Source organism: Castor canadensis, chromosome 15, assembly GCF_047511655.1.
Source record: "Castor canadensis chromosome 15, mCasCan1.hap1v2, whole genome shotgun sequence".
NCBI lineage: Eukaryota > Metazoa > Chordata > Mammalia > Rodentia > Castoridae > Castor > Castor canadensis.
In genome coordinates, this window is record NC_133400.1 from 83456934 (window position 1) to 83474693 (window position 17760).

General features: G+C 38.7%; 1 protein-coding gene across 1 annotated transcript in view; it reads right to left on the bottom strand.

Moving 5' to 3' along the window:
• Positions 1-2121: 2121 nt before the first annotated feature.
• The window catches only part of Cdc123 (cell division cycle 123), a 52348-nt gene continuing 36709 nt past the window's right edge, over positions 2122-17760 (bottom strand). The window contains exons 9-13 of the mRNA XM_020157672.2: positions 16686-16808; positions 15696-15724; positions 6570-6698; positions 3009-3146; positions 2122-2394 (exon numbers count right to left, since the gene is read on the bottom strand). Of these exons, the coding sequence (XP_020013261.2) occupies positions 2368-2394; positions 3009-3146; positions 6570-6698; positions 15696-15724; positions 16686-16808 (446 nt within the window). The 3' untranslated portion in view covers positions 2122-2367. The remainder of the gene's footprint in view (positions 2395-3008; positions 3147-6569; positions 6699-15695; positions 15725-16685; positions 16809-17760) is intronic.

The window sequence follows — 17760 nt, forward strand, 5'->3', positions numbered from 1 at the left end:
GAAGGAACAAGGGGTTTTGCTGGTTGAGATAAGGGTAGCTATACAGGGCATTGACTCACATTGATTTCCTGTGCGTGGGTGTTACCTTCTAGGTTAATTCTTTTTGATCTAACCTTTTCTCTAGTACCTGTTCCCCTTTTCCTATTGGCCTCAGTTGCTTTAAGGTATCTGCTTTAGTTTCTCTGCATTAAGGGCAACAAATGCTAGCTAGTTTTTTAGGTGTCTTACCTATCCTCACCCCTCCCTTGTGTGCTCTCGCTTTTATCATGTGCTCATAGTCCAATCCCCTTGTTGTGTAAAACAATTCTTTTTTGAAAATTCTATTATTAAAATAATTGAAATTTACCTATAAAAATATTAGACTAGAACTCCTTGAGGAAAACCATTAAACCAGAAATTCTCTTTTGATCCCAATTCTGCTGTCATCAAGGTTTGGACACTTCTCAACACCTCTGCACAGCAGTTATCTTTAAAAAAAAATGCCTGGGCACAGTGGTCATGCCTATAATCCTAGCTACTTGGAAGGTGGAGATTGTGAGGATCACTATTTGAGGTCAGCCCAAGCTAAAGTTCACAAGACTCCATCACAAGCAATAAAAGCTGGGCACAGTGGCACACTACTGTCATCGCAGCTCTGTGGGAAGGTTAAATACAAGGCTCATGGTCCAGGCCAGCCTGTGCATAAAGCAAGATCCTCTCTGAAAAATAACCAAAGCAAAAATGGGCTGCAGGCGTGGCTCAAGGTGTAGAGCACCTGCCCAGCAAGCCAAGGCCCTGAGTTCAAACCCCAGCGCCACCAAAAGAAAGAAGCAAAGGAAGAGGATGGACAGTGGGAAGAAGGGCAAGAAATTCTGAATAATTGCTGAAGTCCCTTTCATTCACCGTTCCCGTGATTCTGTTAAGAAGGAACTTGCCCTTAATGTACAGCGGTCTGCAGCACAGAGAGATGGTGACGGCCACTTGATGGGGGCTTACCATGGATAGTGCAGTGTACCTCAAGCTTTGCCATTCAACAGATGCATGAACTTAGGATTGCTATCCTATCACCTCATAGGCAAGAAAAACAGAAGCCAAACAACTCAGTCTCATAAAGTTAATGACACAATCCCCTCAGTCACCAAAAGAAAAATGGCTGAGTAGAAAAAGTTATGAACTCAGAAAAAGCAAATCAACATGAGAGTTTTGAAAATAACTGTGGACAAAGTCTGCTGTGTGCCATCGTCTCCAGCACAAAGTAGATGTGTTTACCCAACCCTTCCAAATCAGCTGCTGGACTGTGTTCTCTTGAGAAGGTAAGATTTCAGGAACCACATGTGTATTCACTTTCTAAATTCAAGTACAAACCTCATACCCCAAAGAAATTTCAGACCATGCCAAGAGAATAGAAGGAGAATTCAAAAGTAATCTTTAGGCAGGCAGAAATGACAGTGGAATTTAGGCTATTTCCTGTATATTAGTCTATATTTAATATTAGCATTAAGCTAATCAACTAAAACCAAGTATACCAAGGAAACAATGTACACATTTTTAAAAACCAGAGAGTTGAATTCACAATTTCCTCAGGAAAAGTAATTCAAAAGTTTAATGAGTTTATACCAAGAATTGTATTGTTTATAAGTACCTGCCAAATTTTGCTTGAGTCTTTTTATTTTATATAGTCTGAATGTTGTCCTTTGGTATAGAACACATTAAAAAAAAAAAACTGGGGAAGTACCAAGTCCTCAGGAAATCAGATACCATCACTTAGGACACTGCAGAATCATTACTAAAACGGTAGCTCTACCTCCTCCAAAATTCCAATATATTTTTTAAAGTTAAATTATTACTAAACCTGTGGCTGTAATGTACTGAAAATTCCATGGTTATCTGATAGTTTCAAGTCTCTATACTTGTAGGTATGCCCAAACTGAAGCTAAACTCCAAAGAAAACTACATGAAAACCCTTAAGGTAGGAAGAGTATTTTCTACTTCAGTATAAGGTTCTATTTTTTAAATAGAAATGTGACAATTAAGAATCCACTTCTGTATAATATAAATTTGACCACCTACCCAAAAGGTATAAAAATAGCAGCAAAAGAAATATAGATAAATCTAAATAGATTGAGCCAGAAGAGCAAAGTATTTCATAGAAAGTTATTTTATTATCAGAACAGTATGATGTCACATGTTTTAGATCTATTTATTATGTTATTTTTACAAGTAGCAAAGTCCCTCCATCCTTTCCTAGGTGAATATACATGAATATAAAAACCGCTGACTGCCACACTGCACCCCACCCCCACCCGTTAGGGTCAGAGGAAGTTGTGTCCTGTGAGCTCCTCCTCAAGTAGCCATGTTTTCCTCTTTAACATAGTCTTGAACTAGCACTCAGTCATCCTCTTGCTGATTTCTTTTCTGTCAAAGGAAACCAAGAGTATGTTGAAACAGCATATTCTAATCAGGATATTTGCTTAGCCAAAATCACTGTTTCTGTCAGAAAGTATTATTTTCTAGAGGCCTTGATGAAAGATGTGGTTGAAAGTTACCATGGAAAAACACGCTTTAACTAATTCAGTTGGCTGGTTTATCACTTTGGCTCCTGGACAGATTATCCTTAGGCACTTGAAGATTTTCTTCTCTTTCTTCCATTTACATGTACATGCACTTCCTCACTGGAACACATGCAGCCATACTAATATTCATATTAACCCCTGAGTAGCCACAGCAAAGACTTGATCTTCTTGCAGCCTATGACACTATATATACTTTAATGTTAGAAGTACTGTGAACATTATTCAAAAAGCATATGCAGCATAAAAACATTTTCTATCATTCTAACTGATAATTTATGTCTTTAGCTCTCATTTCATGTTTTACTGCAAAGCAATCTAACTCGGTAATTCTGAGGCTTTCATTCATAATCATCCAATAAAAGTACAGGTGGTATAAAATGGAAATCAAATATTAAAAGCCCATTTGAAAACCAATTTGAAAAGATGGTTTGCACATGAAATATACAAATACCTTACCAGCTTAAGAAAGTCTATTAACTTGTAAGCATCTTCCCCAGTGGAGAGGTCTATGAAGTCCTTGGGCAGTCGGTAGCTCAGGTAGGGGCTGGGCTGTACTGTGGCCTCACTGTTTGTACAACGGAAAGCTGGAGAATCCTTTAGCCAGAGAAAACATGAGAGGCTGTGGGTAATTTTTTTTTTAACATATATTTTCCAAACTAAGAAAGATCCCAGCACAATTCCAAAGCCATGTTCTCTAAGGCAGAAAACAAGATTCTGAAAGGCCTCACCAAAAATTTAAAATAATTCTACATATTCACTAGAAAATAAACATAAGGCACCTAAAAATGCTGTCCACATAGAGCTAGGCTGATCTCTAAATGCCCCTGGTGCATGCCCACTGTGTGCTGCAGATAGGCTATGATCTCGCTAGCCTGAGTGGGCCAGAACTAACGCCAATTATCTCTGGCCTCACGTAATCACATACAAGCCAGACCCTTCATAAATATCATTTTCTATAGGTGTGCAGTTGAAAATGAACACTTCACAGTGAGAGCAAGTGAGTGTTTTGAATTCCATAAGACTTTTGTACTTAGGTCATTTGTGTATCTTGCTCAATATATAAGTAAAATTGCAAATTCAAGTATATCATTTTTAATAATCTTCAAATTCATTCTTTAATGTGCTTGCTTGGAGTCTTCCATATAATATTTATATGTTGTCTTGTGCCAAAAAGGATTCCAGAGACAGAAGGCTTTGAGTTTGGATTTCCTGGGTGGAAGATATCTAGGTGAGGGTGGTTGGTGTCCAGCAGAGGAAAACAAGTCAGGAATGTGAACAGATCAGGACCACGGAGCCCTAGAAAGCTGGCTGCATCTTATGACAGGCCAACTCATCTGACAAAGAGTTTTGAAGTATCTGCTTTGTGTTGGACCTTGTTCTAGGTATGGGAGATAAAGTGGCAAATGAGACTAGGAGACAGACCATAAGCAAGTGAACAAAGAAATGACCAATATGATTTCAGATAATAAAAAGTGTTCTGGAAACAAAGCTCCAAGGCAATATGCTAAAAGGATAATGATGGGGACTATTTTAGAGGGGTGGCCAGAGAGGACTTTGCTAAGGAGAGGACAACTAGATTAAGAACTGAACGAGGTGAAGAGGGCAGCCTTGTGGGAATCTGGGGGCACACAGGCTTCAGAGGTGGTGGAAACAATTAGAGTAAAGACCTGAAGGCAAAGTTGGGCTCTGGAGCTTTGTAGAACAGAGGGAAGGCCAGGTCTCTGTGGCCTGAGTATGGGTAGGAAAAGCAGGAGATGCTAGGAAAGGAGCCAGAAATCAGTTCCTAGTTCCCTTCTGTCAACCCCAATCTCTAATATTTAGAAGAAATAAATAAATAAATAAAAGATTTGGGTCACAGAGTTAATCTTGCACAAGCTGTTTCTATCTAATAAAGTAACACCTATGCTGAACAGCTTATGTTCTCTTTCCTAGTTTCAGGTTTAATGGCTCACTACTGTTAAGACAACAGCAGGGATAAAATTCCTTTATCGGTTAATTTGACAAATGTTAAGAGTCTGACACTGTACAAGTCCCCACAGATGCATCGACAATACGAGAAACACTACTCCTGTTCTCCTAAAACAGTCTAAAGTGGAAGTAGGCAAATCAACAGGTAATGTTATCAGTATGGCAAGTGCCACAATAGGGTAAATTCTAAACTGACTCAAGGCCAGAGAAGAAGGGCTGAAGAGGGCCCTGGACAGAGTAAGGAGGAAAGGAAATACTGGACAGATGGGCAAAGAAAACATGATTCCAATGAAGGCAAAGCAGCTGCCAGAAAAGCAGGACAAGATGCAAAAGAGCAAGTGACCAGCAGCCAAGACAAGAAATGGTGGAGGAACAAGGTGCGCAAGGCCTGCCAAGCAGTTCAGTATGAGAACCTTCACAGGAATTCACAAGTCACTGGAGCCCTTGGGAGCAGGTTCTGCTGAGTAGTGGGGCAGAAACTCACAGGCAGAAGACACAGAAGTGTGGAGGGTAGAAAGGTGAGAACCAACAAGTTTCAAGGAAAGATGACCATCCAGGGAGGCCAGCTGTGATGATACATCACTCCTGAGTGGGTTAAAGCAAGTGCCATGACAGCCTGAGTACAACCAGTGTGATCACACTTATGTAAAAGTGTGAGTGTGTATTCATGCAAAGAAGGGCATGGAGGTGGGAGGATGTTCAAGCCTATTTCCAATTCTCTGTTTTGTTAAATGATTATGCAAGACTAAAACGATTTTCTATGAAATGCTCACTAGATAATATTAAATGAAAAATTCAGGAAACACAATTGTAGCATAATCTCATTTATTCAAAAAGGTTTATATGTAAGTATATATGCATGATGTATACCAAAATATAAACAGTGGTTCTTGAGGTGGTAAGATTATAGATGGTATTATATTTATTTTAAAAATGTACGTGTGTGGGCTGGGAGCAGTGGCTCTTGCCTATAATCCCAGTGACAAGGGAGACATAGGTAGGAGGCTCACAGCCCAAAGTCAGCTTAGGCAAAAACAGTGAGGCTCTCTCTGAAAGACAATCTAAAAGCAAAAGGGCTGGAGGCATGTATACAGTAGATATATAGTAGTAAGTACCCTGAACTTATTTATTTATTTATTTTTGGCAGCACTGGGGTTTGAACTCAGGGCCTCACACATGCAAGCACTCTATCACTTGAGCTACTCCACCAGCTGCTGCCAATAAATAAATAAACAAACAAAAAAAAAGAAAAGATTGAACATGTATTACTGTTGCAGGCAGAAAAAAATATAGAACTTTTAAAGAAAATTTGGCTGTGAAGATGTAAAAAAGGAGAGAGTAGCTGGATGAAGAAACACAGGTGACTAAAGGAGTTTGTTGTTGTTGTTCATTTGTTTTTAAGATGGGAGCTATCTGAACCTGGCAACATCCTGATGGGTAGAAGTAAGAGTTGGTAGAAAGGAAGAGACTGAAGAAACAGCACTAGGCATCTGGAGAGATGGGGGGATGGGTGCCAGGCCGAGCAGTAAATTCTCCTGAGTGAATTCCCTTTTCCTATGAAGGAAGTGGGATGAGCTGATGAAGGAAAGGAAGGAGTGGTAGGAGATCTAGGAATGTGGAGGTGGGACTGGCTCCTGTAGACAGGGAAGGGGAAGCTCATCATGAAGCTGTGAAGAGATGTGGTCTGTGTGGGAGCATGGCCACCGCTCCATCAGTGCTCAGCAGCTGAAGCAAGGGCAAGAGAAAGCGATACATCAGCTGATGGAGATTCTCCCAGGTGGACTTGACAGAAGACAGTAAGAAAAAGAAAAATAACTAGAAAAACTGCACTGGGTGATCATTGCTTCTTTAAAGTTAAATGGATGGGTCACAATGCACACTCTTTTTGGCCATCTCCAAGGGCTAGGAACCATTACATCAGCAAAGCTGTGTTACACTGTGCACTTCCCAACAATCCATGTCATGCCTATCCATCTGCCTTAAGAACAAGCACGCAACTATTCAGTGGATTAAAAGGGTTTCCTTTGGATCTTTAAGAAAATGTTTCACCTGCTCCTGGGCATCTCCTTCACTAAGGTCACCTTTTAAGTTCTTCTCAGATATTAGCTCTTCCCAAGTAAACAGCAATGAATCTGTGACTTCACCAAATGGATTAAAGTCAATTAGCCACACCTTCCCCTGGAGAACAAAAGAAAAAATTAGTAAGGATAAAATAAAAACAACCGCAGTCTATATTTTGTCTTACTGGAAAGATTCTTTTTTCCCTGTACTGGGATTGAACGCAGTGTCTTGCACTTGCTAAGCAAGTGCTCTACCATGTGAGTCACATCCCCAGTCCTCTTTGTCTGCTTTAGTTTCATTTTTAGAGAGGGTCCTGGGACCTTATCTAAAAGCCTCAGACTGCAATCCTACAACCTGTGCCTCATGCATAGTTGGGATTACAGGTGTGTACCACCACATGGGGCCCAGACAGATATTCTTGATATTATTTCCCTCTAAGGCAACCTTACAAGGTGACATGAGAAAACTTCCTCTCCTCTTCCGGGAGTACAGGTGGACAATCTGTAGATTCTAGTCTGGGAAAGAACACTGTGACCTGGTCAGACTGCACTGAGTTAAAGTCAGGTGCATCTGAGTGGAAAGTGGCCCAGCACTGAGCTAACAGAGCCGGGGAATGTGCAAGATCCTGCCAAGAAACAATAGCCAAAGCGTTCGATCACGAAGACATTTAGAGCATGGAACAGATGCATTTTTCCCTGAAATTTTTACCTTTGCTCTTCTTGATCTTTATAGACACATCTGCATTGTAAATAGTTTTTTCTATCAATGTGCTGCTGTCAAGTCTTGATCAGATGTGTTTATAAAATAAGACATGTGAGCCACATCCCCCGTCCCTTCTTTGCCTCTAAGGACAGAGACTGCTGAGCTAATATGCTAATATCTAGCACTATTTCCCACCTGAGTTAAAGCGAAATTTTAGGAAAGGTGAGACATCTTCTGAGGACTTGCTTCAGACCTCAGAAACATCCAGTCTGTGGCACAGACACCTCTACAGGAAGCTGCCCCCATATGCCACTGGGTAAGGTTCTTATTTTATACGATCCCCAGGAGAAAGCCTGCAAATTTCTCCTGCCACTTGACTTGCTTGCTCACCTTGGTTCAGCACCCACTTCTACATGTTTAAGGCTGTGTGAAATAATAATTAGCCAGCAGTCACTTGCTGGCGTGACGCACCTGTTTTGGGGGAACCATTATTGGCTATTCTTTGATATACTGCAGGTTACTTTAACAAAATGAACACTTTCTACCCTCTAAAGCCCTTCTATTTGACTTTTTATAACAGGAAAGCTATCTCATTATTTAAAAAAAAACTATCACAGCTGTTAGTATAGGAATAGTAACCTCTGTAAGTTAAAAATACATCACACTGTAAAAACCAAACAAATCAAATTGAAAAACAAATTTAAAAATCAGACACCACTCTTAGCTCAGACTACAACAGGACACACAAACACCCCAAAACAGAACCAAAACCTATCAGTACCTATAGTATGGGTGGTATTCTGCTTCTCTGGAGGCAGAACAGGGATTATGAGGTGACAGTGGAGCACAGGGGATCCTGACTACACAGGGAGGCTGGAAGTAACTTGGAAAAGAAATTTTTGAGGCAGAGTCTCATTATATTGCTCAGAGTTCAAGTGATCCTCCTGCTTCAGCCTCCCAAGTAACTGAGATTACAGAAATGCACTACTGCACCTAGCTGTGGTAACCTGGAATTTAAAGAGTAACAGGGATGATGATCTGGGAGGAGAGTGGAAGGTGGGAGGAAAAACAGACAATTTCAGAGGAAAACAGTAAAAAGAACAATAAAAACTGACATATGTAAGGCTCATGGGAGCTGACAATGGGTTACTTTGGCTTAAGAGTAAAATACATGACAGCTCCAGCAATATGGTAGATTCAGATAATTCTAAAAGCTCCTGTTCTAAACAGAATGAAATTCACGATAAAATAATCCCTTTAAAAGCATAAATGCCAATTTTGAGAAAGGGGGAGCTTCTGGAGCCAAAAATGAAGAGGAATCTGAAAAACAGCAATGCCAAGAGTATAAACTGAGCTGTGGGAACCTGGGGAGGGTAGAATCCCTCTCAGGATCCAAGGGCATGGGTTTTAACATGCACACAGGACTAGCAGACTGCCTTGAAGAAGGAAATTAGAACTAGGAAGTGACTTCAGAGAGCTGCGACCTCAGTGAAGCTAGTGTACAAAAAAAAATCTATTGACTGGAAAAGGAGCCAATGTCATTGTCATTCTCCAACTGGGTTTTGGAGGACATGAGAGATACAAATGAAAAATTCAACATTTAGATCATTGGGAGTCTCAAACATAAAAGCTCTAAGATGAACTCAAAATAAAACAAAATGACTGACAAAAACCAAATGAGGGACTGTAATTGTAACAGGGATTAGAGCCCCAAGAACTGGGAAAAATTATAATCAACATGGGAGATAATAAAAGTAGATACTATAGCAGGACAACTGGGTAAAAACCTAGAAAAAGACAAAGTTGGTTCTATATTGCACACCAAATATACAAGGCCAAACTGTTTGATCAAAGACTTAAACTGAAAACAAGAAACCATAAAAGAACTAGACCAAAAAATGGAGAGATATTTTTCAAAACTATGATTAAAATTCAGAAGCCACAAAATAAATGAGTATTTGGTCTTCATGGCAAAAAGACATAATAATGTGGGATATTCACCGCTAAAGGCCTAGCTGCTAATGTATGAAGAAGTCCTCTCTATTCAATAGAATAGAAATATTCAATAGAAATAACTCGAAGACAATTCACAAAATGACCCTTAAATATATAAAAGATAAACTCCATTCTCACTAAGAAAAGCAGAAATTGAATTATACTGAAATGTCATTTTTCTACTAAAACTTAAAAGACCTTAAAAAGTTTGACCATCTACTCTGTTGGTAAGCTTTGAAGAAACAAGCAGGAGCTGTCATAGATTCTGGGTGGACTTTTGTCTGGTGTAACTTCTATGGAAGGTCGACTGTAAGACCTATCAAAATGAAAACATATTTAGTCTTTTGAGCCCTCAATTCCACTTCAAGGAATCTATGGCATAGAAATACTTGCATATCTCTGATGTGACGTGTACAGGATTACTCATGACAGCGGTCTGCAAAAAACTAGAAACAACCCTAGAATCCATCAACAGGGAGTGCCTAGACAAACTACAGCATATCCATAAAATGAAATGCTATGTCATAAAAAACTGGAAAGATCTCCAAGAGACAGTATATTTTAAAATGTGAAAAAAGCAAGGTGTAGAATGTATATCATATATTGATTGCATCTTTAAACAATGAAATATATTAGCAATTAAATTATAAAAATAAAGCTGGGTGCTGATGACTCGTGCCTGTAATCCAGCTACTTGGGAGGCTGAGATCAGGAGAATCACAGTTTAAGGCCAGCCTAGATAAATAGTTCATGAGATCCCATTTCCAAAATAACCAGAGCAAAATGGACTGGAGGTGTGGCTCAAGCAGTAGTGCACTCACTGCATGCTAAAAACCCTGAGTTCAAACTCCCAGTCCCACCAAAAAACACAAAAATTAAAAACAGCTCGGTGGGTTTTAGGTTTTACAGAGCAGTGTTTGCCAGGCTGGAGTGCTGCCAGGGTCATGAGGGAACTTGAGGAGAGACTGAGCACTTCTACATCTTCACTGCTGGCATGTGTGAGGTCCTGGGAAGGAAGGAGGAGAAGAGGCAGAGGACCCCCTCCATTCCGCAGTTTAAATGACTGAAAAAGTAAAAGGAGCTGCCCTAATATACCTCTACCCAGAGCTCTAAAAGAACAGAAGAGAGAAAAGGTAAGGGCTGGGAATCCTCCACAACTGGGAAGGGGATGAATTCTTAGACAGCATACAGGAAAGTAACGAGAGAGGATGGGAGGGAAAGGATGGGAAGGGAGGAAAAGAGAGAGGGGGGAGGAAAGACAAGGGGAAGGAGGACGAGAGGAGCGGTAAGAAGATGGGAGAAACAGAAAGAAAAAGAAAACAAACAAAAAGCAAAGAGAAGAAAGAAAAAGTCAAGCCAAACAGCAATGAAGTGGTGTCTTTGAAGCACTAAACAACAGGACTGGGTCAGCTGAAAATTCTCTGTCCATCTGTGCTTGTCATTCATGCCTGAAAGCTGAACACACCTCTCAGCCAGTGGCTGGGGGAACTTACCACCACAGGATACACTACTAGAAAGAAACTGGACCCAGAAAGCAGCATGGCGGCAAAGGGCACTGTGAGCGAAGAACTGAACAACAGCAGTAATAATTAATGGGTATAGGACCAAGGTGGAAATAGGCATCACAAGTCACACGTAAGATGAGTGTGGCTACTAGAATTATACTCTGAGGCCTTTGCACCATTAGTGCAACAGGAAGTGAAATGAACTTTGACATTTATTAAATATCCACATTAAGATTTAATGCTATCAAAGTAATAGAAATAAAACAATCAAAATCATGGGAGGGTGTGCAGAAAGAATGAAGAAAATTCAGTATATCTAAATAAAAGGAGAAAAAAGTAAACTAAAGAAAGTAAATCGAAACTCAGAATAAGATGGCAGAAAACATTCAAATATCAAATACAAAAAGTAAAAACCAAACTCACCAGTTAAACCCAGAAATTGTTAAGTGTTTAAAAAAACAGAACACAGCAATATGCTATTTACACATCTAAGACAGCTAAAAATGAAAAAATGGAAAAAGATTCTCAAACAAAAACCCCAAACCTGTAATAATGCTATTAATATTAGACAAAATTTAGACAATGTTTTAATCCAAAACACACAAGAGCATTACTAGGGACAGAAAAGGTCCCTGCCTAATGATAAGAACTCACTGGAAAAATGGAACCATCTGGGATGGTTAATTTTGACTGTCAACTGGATCAGGTTGAGAGACGCCTGTGATATTAATGAGGCACACTTCTAGGTGTCTGCAGGGGCGTTTCCAGAGAGGATTGGCATGTGAGCCCGCCCTGAATGTTGCAGTACCATCCAACAGGGTGGGAGTCCAGGTGAACAAAAGCAGGAGGAAGCCTGCCAGCACAGTCTTGCTCTCTCTCTCTCTCTTTCTCTCTGCTTCCTGACTGCCATGAGGTGAGCAGTTCTGTGTCACTTACACCCTCTCCAAGGTGCTCTATCTCACCACAGGCCCACAGCAATGGGGCCAAGCAACCATGGACTGAAACCTCTGAAATAACAAGCCAGAATAAATCTTTCTGCCTTTTAAGTTATTTATGTCATGTATTTTGCCACAGCAATGAAAAGCTAACACAGAAAAGCTAGCATTTATCTAAGAGCATAACCTCAAAGTATATTACAAAAAAACCAACAAAATTAGAAAGCAGGAGGTGTTTTAACATACCTTGCTCAGGTAACTAATAAATCAAGTAGAAAAAAAAATTAGAAAGGATACATTTTTTCATGTTTTTTAAACCTGTCAGGTTTAAAAAATAAAGTTTTAAGTGTGGAAAAGTTTTGGCTAGGAATGTATCTTAGTGATACAGCATGTGTGAGGCCCTGGGTTTGATCCCCAGCACTGGAAAAAAGAAAAAGAAAAAATGTGAAGAAGTGTAAACATACACAAAAGTAGGAAAACAGCATAAACCACTCCATTTCCTCCTTGTCAGTTTCGTCAGTTATCAAGTGATTGCTAATATTCTTCCATCTACATTTCTGCTCATTTCCCCACAATGCTTACTGTTTTGAAGGAATCTTCAAACATCATTTCCTCCACAAGGTACAGAAGATTTTAACAACACTGCAAACAGCTTAATCTAAAGCCATCTAAAGAGTACACATTAGAAATTACACTTTCTTCTTCAAGCACACACAGAAAGAATGACAAGTTGTAAAGCCAATTTCGACAATACCAAGACTCAAGATTAGATATATTCAGTCCACAGAGCAATGAGATAAAAATTAGTAACAATAGTCATAGCTGAGAAGAATACATAAGAGAAAGAGAGTAATTTTTTAAGACTGTAAGACAGTCATGTTAAGTTCTGGCTGTGCACTGTCACTTAAGGAGTTTTTAAAAACACATATTTCAATGCCTCGTCCTGGACTCACTGAACAGGTGCTCATAATGTGACGTACAGAGGATGGTTAGGATCTATCAATGCTGAGTCAACTTGCCCAGCAACAGTAAGAAAGCAGACACATCAAAGTGCTGCCAGGTCCAAACACTGCATTTGCATTCCATGTGAGAGACTGTTTATTATAAAAAGTTACACTCTTCAAGAATGGTCACAAAGTAATATATGCAAGAAAGTGTCTACCGAACTCTGATAGAAGTGCCATGAGGCAAATGCAAATGAGTTGTACAATATGGTTTAACTCTCTTAACAGAAACTGTCAGGATGTTTACCCTGGCATGTTTCTCACTTTTAAAAATGTAATGAGTTCAGCTTGGCAAGATCACAGCAGTAATGACTTACATACGTGCCCAACTTCACTGTATGTGTCCCACACTTCACTGTAAGACTTTTCCCAAGTTAGGCATCTGTATCTACCTGTCAGCCCTGCTGAAGTATACCACGGCATTTGCAGGGACAAACTGAGACACCCTGGCAAATTTCAGCATTATAACTGACAAGAAATAAAATAACTGCCGGGGCTTAGTATCTACAACGCGGGTAGATAGGTAATACTACCTCACAGTTTTATACGGATCAAGTGAGTTATTGAGAATGAAGCCTTTTGGAGCAATGAATACATGCAAGACAACAGTCTGGGTCATGCACTCACTAATGGCCTCAACAATGCTTGCCAGTGTGCCAGTCCCTGGAATGTCTGCGTGTCTGTCATCCCCATGAGAAGAGGTTCTCCGGTTTGAAGCCTCCTGTTTGAAGCGTGGGATCCGGCACATTACAGACTCTCAGTAAATGTTGGCTGCGTGAGTGATTTGAGTTGGCTAATGTCTACCAGTCAGAAGCAGAGCCAGGGTGAGAGCCATGGACTCTTGCCCATGCTATCAGATTTCTATCCATTCCATCACACCAGCTTCCCATCTGTTTCTAAGGTTTATTTCCAGAGTTGAAACTTTGCCAAATAACATCCTCTTCTTTGCCTAAAGTCATTTTATAGTTTTTTCTGACTCTTAACAGCTACCATCATTCTGAAACACAGAAGGCACAACGATGTCTTTTGGCTTAGTAGAGAATTAAACAGTCAACAATTATACTGGGATATATTAGAATGTGACTATGGGCAATATTCTTTTGTTCAAAAGTGATTTAAAGCTACCATGGGCATCGCTGCCACGGGCTGAAAAGAGAAGGGGAATGAAAAACAGGGCTGGCGTATGGTGACACAGTAGAAAACATAGTTGATATCTTCTTGACAGCTAACTCAATGAGCAGTAATCACAGGACAACATTTAGTAACTGAAAGTTCTCTGAAAAGATTACATATTTTGGATAGTGAAATCTCTAAGGTAGGAATTTTATACTAAGTCAGGCCTTTGTTTTCTGTTTTTATCATGAAAGTTTTCACCACTTTTGAGATTTACAGAATGACAGAAATTTCTCAAAAGAAGATACACAACCTGGATGTGGTGATATATAACTGTAATTCCCACTCTTGGGAGGCTGAGGCAGGAAGATCTTGAATTTGAGGCCATCTGGACTATATAGCAACATGGTCTCAAAAAACCAAACCAAACTAAACCAAGCCAAACAAACAACAACAACAACAAAAAACTAAAAGACACATTCACAAACATATGCGTATATGCTCAATATCACAAATCATCAGGGAAAGGTAAATCAAAAATATAATATCACTTCACTCCAGTCAGATGACTGTTATTAGAAAGACAAAAGATAGTAATTGCTGGTGAGGACATGGAAGAAAAAAAAAAACAAACTTATGCACTGCTGGTTGGAATGCAAATTAGTATACCCATATGAAAAACAGTGTGTAAATTCCTCAAATAACTAAAAATAGAACCACCATATGATCCAGCACTTCTACTTCTGGGTATATATCCAGAGGAAGTGGAGACATCTGTACTCCATGATCATTTAGTACCATTCACAACAACAAATGGAAACATTCCAAGTGTCCATCAGTTAATGAAAAGATAATGTGGACATATAAACAATGGAACACTGCTCAGTCATAAAATAAATGAAATTCTGCCATTTGTGACAACATGCATGAAACCAGAGATCTTTATGAAGAGTGAAATAAATCAGGCACAAAAAGACAAGTATAGCCTGGTCTCACTCATATGTAGAATCTAAAAAAAGTTGATTTCAGACTGGTAGAGTACCTGCCTAGCAAGCGTAAGGTCCTGAGTTCAAACCCCAGGGGGTGGGACAGGAAGACAAGTAGATTTCATAGAAGCTGAGAAAAGAAGGGTGTTAACAGAGACTGGGGGAGGTGCTAAGTTAATAGGAGGAACATGACACTCGGATGCACTGCTGCTGTACAGTATGGTGACTTTAGATAATAACAGTGTACAATGCATTTAAAAGAAGTAGAAGATAGGATTTTGAATGATTTCACCATAAAGACAAATGTTTGAGAAGGTAAATATGCTTACCCTGCATTAAACAATATACACTTTTACTGAAACATCAGATGCTGCCCCATAAGCATGTACAATTTTTATGTATTTTTGTATCAGTTAAAGAAATAAATTTAAATTAAAAATGTTAAATATACTAAGAGAAAAACTTTTAAAAATAAATAAACTAATGCTCATTTTTGGTCTAAAGACAAAAGTGATTCAAATCATGCTACAAATCTTTTAGTTGACTAAAAATAAAGCCTAAATACCAAAGGACAAATTCGTGGTCTTTTAAGTTCCCCAAATTACCTATTTTAAGCAGGGCTAGGCCTTTAGCAGAAGTGTAAAGTGGGGCATAAGGTACCCATTTATCCTTCTGTTTAAAGAATGATCCCTACATCTCTGTGTATCATTGCTTAGAACATCAAGCAGACTCTTACCCACTCTTACCCACTGTGAATTCCACAAACTTCAGTTGGTTTGCACAATGGACCATTCACACACACAATGGCTGGGTACTGAGCTTGCTTACAAGACCAACCCTGGTTTTAAGGCATATCAACTTAGTTTTTACTTACCCTACTGTCTTTGTATATGTCGAATACAACTGTGAAGCAGAAAAAACTCAGTTATTAATGAACTAATACTGTCGTGAGCTAAGTCTCTTTTTGAAAAATTAAAGAGCATTTTTTTACTAAGCACAGCAGAATATAATTAGCCTTGAGTATTTACTGCTTTCAGATCTCAAAACTTCTAACATAAAAAGGCACCTTGCACTATTTACTTATATAACTTTGCTTTCCTTTCTCTATCCCCAACTATGAAAATCCCTTATATTGAAAAGTTCAAACCAAACACTAACCTCATCTCAGGCAGTTTACCATTGTAAACCAGTTACAAGGGAAGAAGGAAGCTGTCATTAAGTACAGTATTAATGAAGAGGGCATCAATCACTTATTTGAGGAATGAAATGAATAAAATTTGTCATAAGAAAGCATAAAAAATCTAATTATGCTGATGGCATGACTCATCTGTGTTATAAAGCTCAATCTTTTGAGTAGAGAAAAATGTAAATCATAAATAAAATTTTAAGATGTAGAAAAATTCTCTTAAAATATGCTATGGATTCCTAAAAAACACCTGTAAATGTCTGCTTTGTAACTGATGTTGCCTTTGATCATTCAAATGCAGAAACTAGCAAGGTAGAGCACTGTGTTCTCTGTTAAATAGCACAAATATCTAAAAGGACAGGAGAACTATGTCAGGACTGAAAATGAATTCTAACTAAATAAGGTGAAATTAACATGCAAACCATCAGAAATATCAGTGAGTAATATATTAAAATATTTAAAATGCAATGTTTCAAATCCAGTTTTTTTTTTTTCTTTTTTTGGGAGTAGGTGCTGAGGACTGAACCCCGGCCTTACATGTGCTAGGCAAGCATTCTACCACTGAGCTAAAATCCCCAGGCCTCAAACAGTTTTTAAATATGCACCTTTGTTGAAAAAAAGGTTCAGTAATATTATTTACTTTATTTCATTTTACTGACTCAATAAAAAAATACTCACAGTCTTCATCTAAGAATTTATACTGTATGTGTTTCTTAAAAAAGTCTTGTATGCATCTGCAAATTTCTTCCTTCTGTTTAAAAATATGATCATAGTATTGTGTATAGTCCCTCTGAGAAATACCTGAAAAGAAAATGGTTTATGTTGTTATTATACAATATTCTTTTTAAAAACGTCAACATGTAATTTAACTTTTTTGAGGAAACCATCACAGTAGATCAGAAGACTGATCAGAGACTATTGCACTACACATTATCAATTGTAAAAATCATGAGCATGGTGAATCCTAATGGTCCACACTGCCATGCAGTCTCACTTTTGGAAACATTTTTTCTTAGCCCAAAGGAAAAACTCCAGTCATAAAAAGGCTGTTATGTAAGAAATGAAAGTAGCAGTTTTAAACTCATACACAGTCACCTGCTGGAGCTTTGATTTTTCCAAAGAAGTCTCTAGAAATTAGTATTCTCTTCCACTTTTTTTTTGAAAATTTAAAACAGTCCTTCCCATATGGCTGCCATGTTTATGCTATATCACAGAAGCAGTCTGCTTTTCTTGTTTACACAGCCACTCTGCCTTCACAGCCTGATCTTTCAAGCAAAGGAAAGAACCCGCCTTTCTTCAAAGGGTCTTTGCTCTGAGGTAAGGGCTTTCGATCCCTTCACCAAGTGTCAACGTGACTCCCTTCTTTAGCATACTTACATGGTAGGGTTTTTTTCAGGAATATCTAACAATATGATAAATTCAAATGTCCCAAGTTTCTTTTAGTTACATTAATAAAGTCAACATCACACTCAACAAACAGTGTTGATTTGATTCCACTCAAATGACACTTCTCTTGGTTGACAATAAATTTTACTTTATGGCAAACAGGCATAGACAAAAATGTTAAAGAACAAACTGTCTTCAATATTTAACTTGAATGAATCATAGCAAACAGAATAGAAACCTGAGAGGAAAGAAAACAGGTGACTTTTAGAGTAATTTTTAAAATTTTTTCACGTATTTTCTTTTGCTAGAATAATAAACAGTGTTCCCAATATTAAAAATAAAGTTCAACACCCTGGCTTTTTCTGAT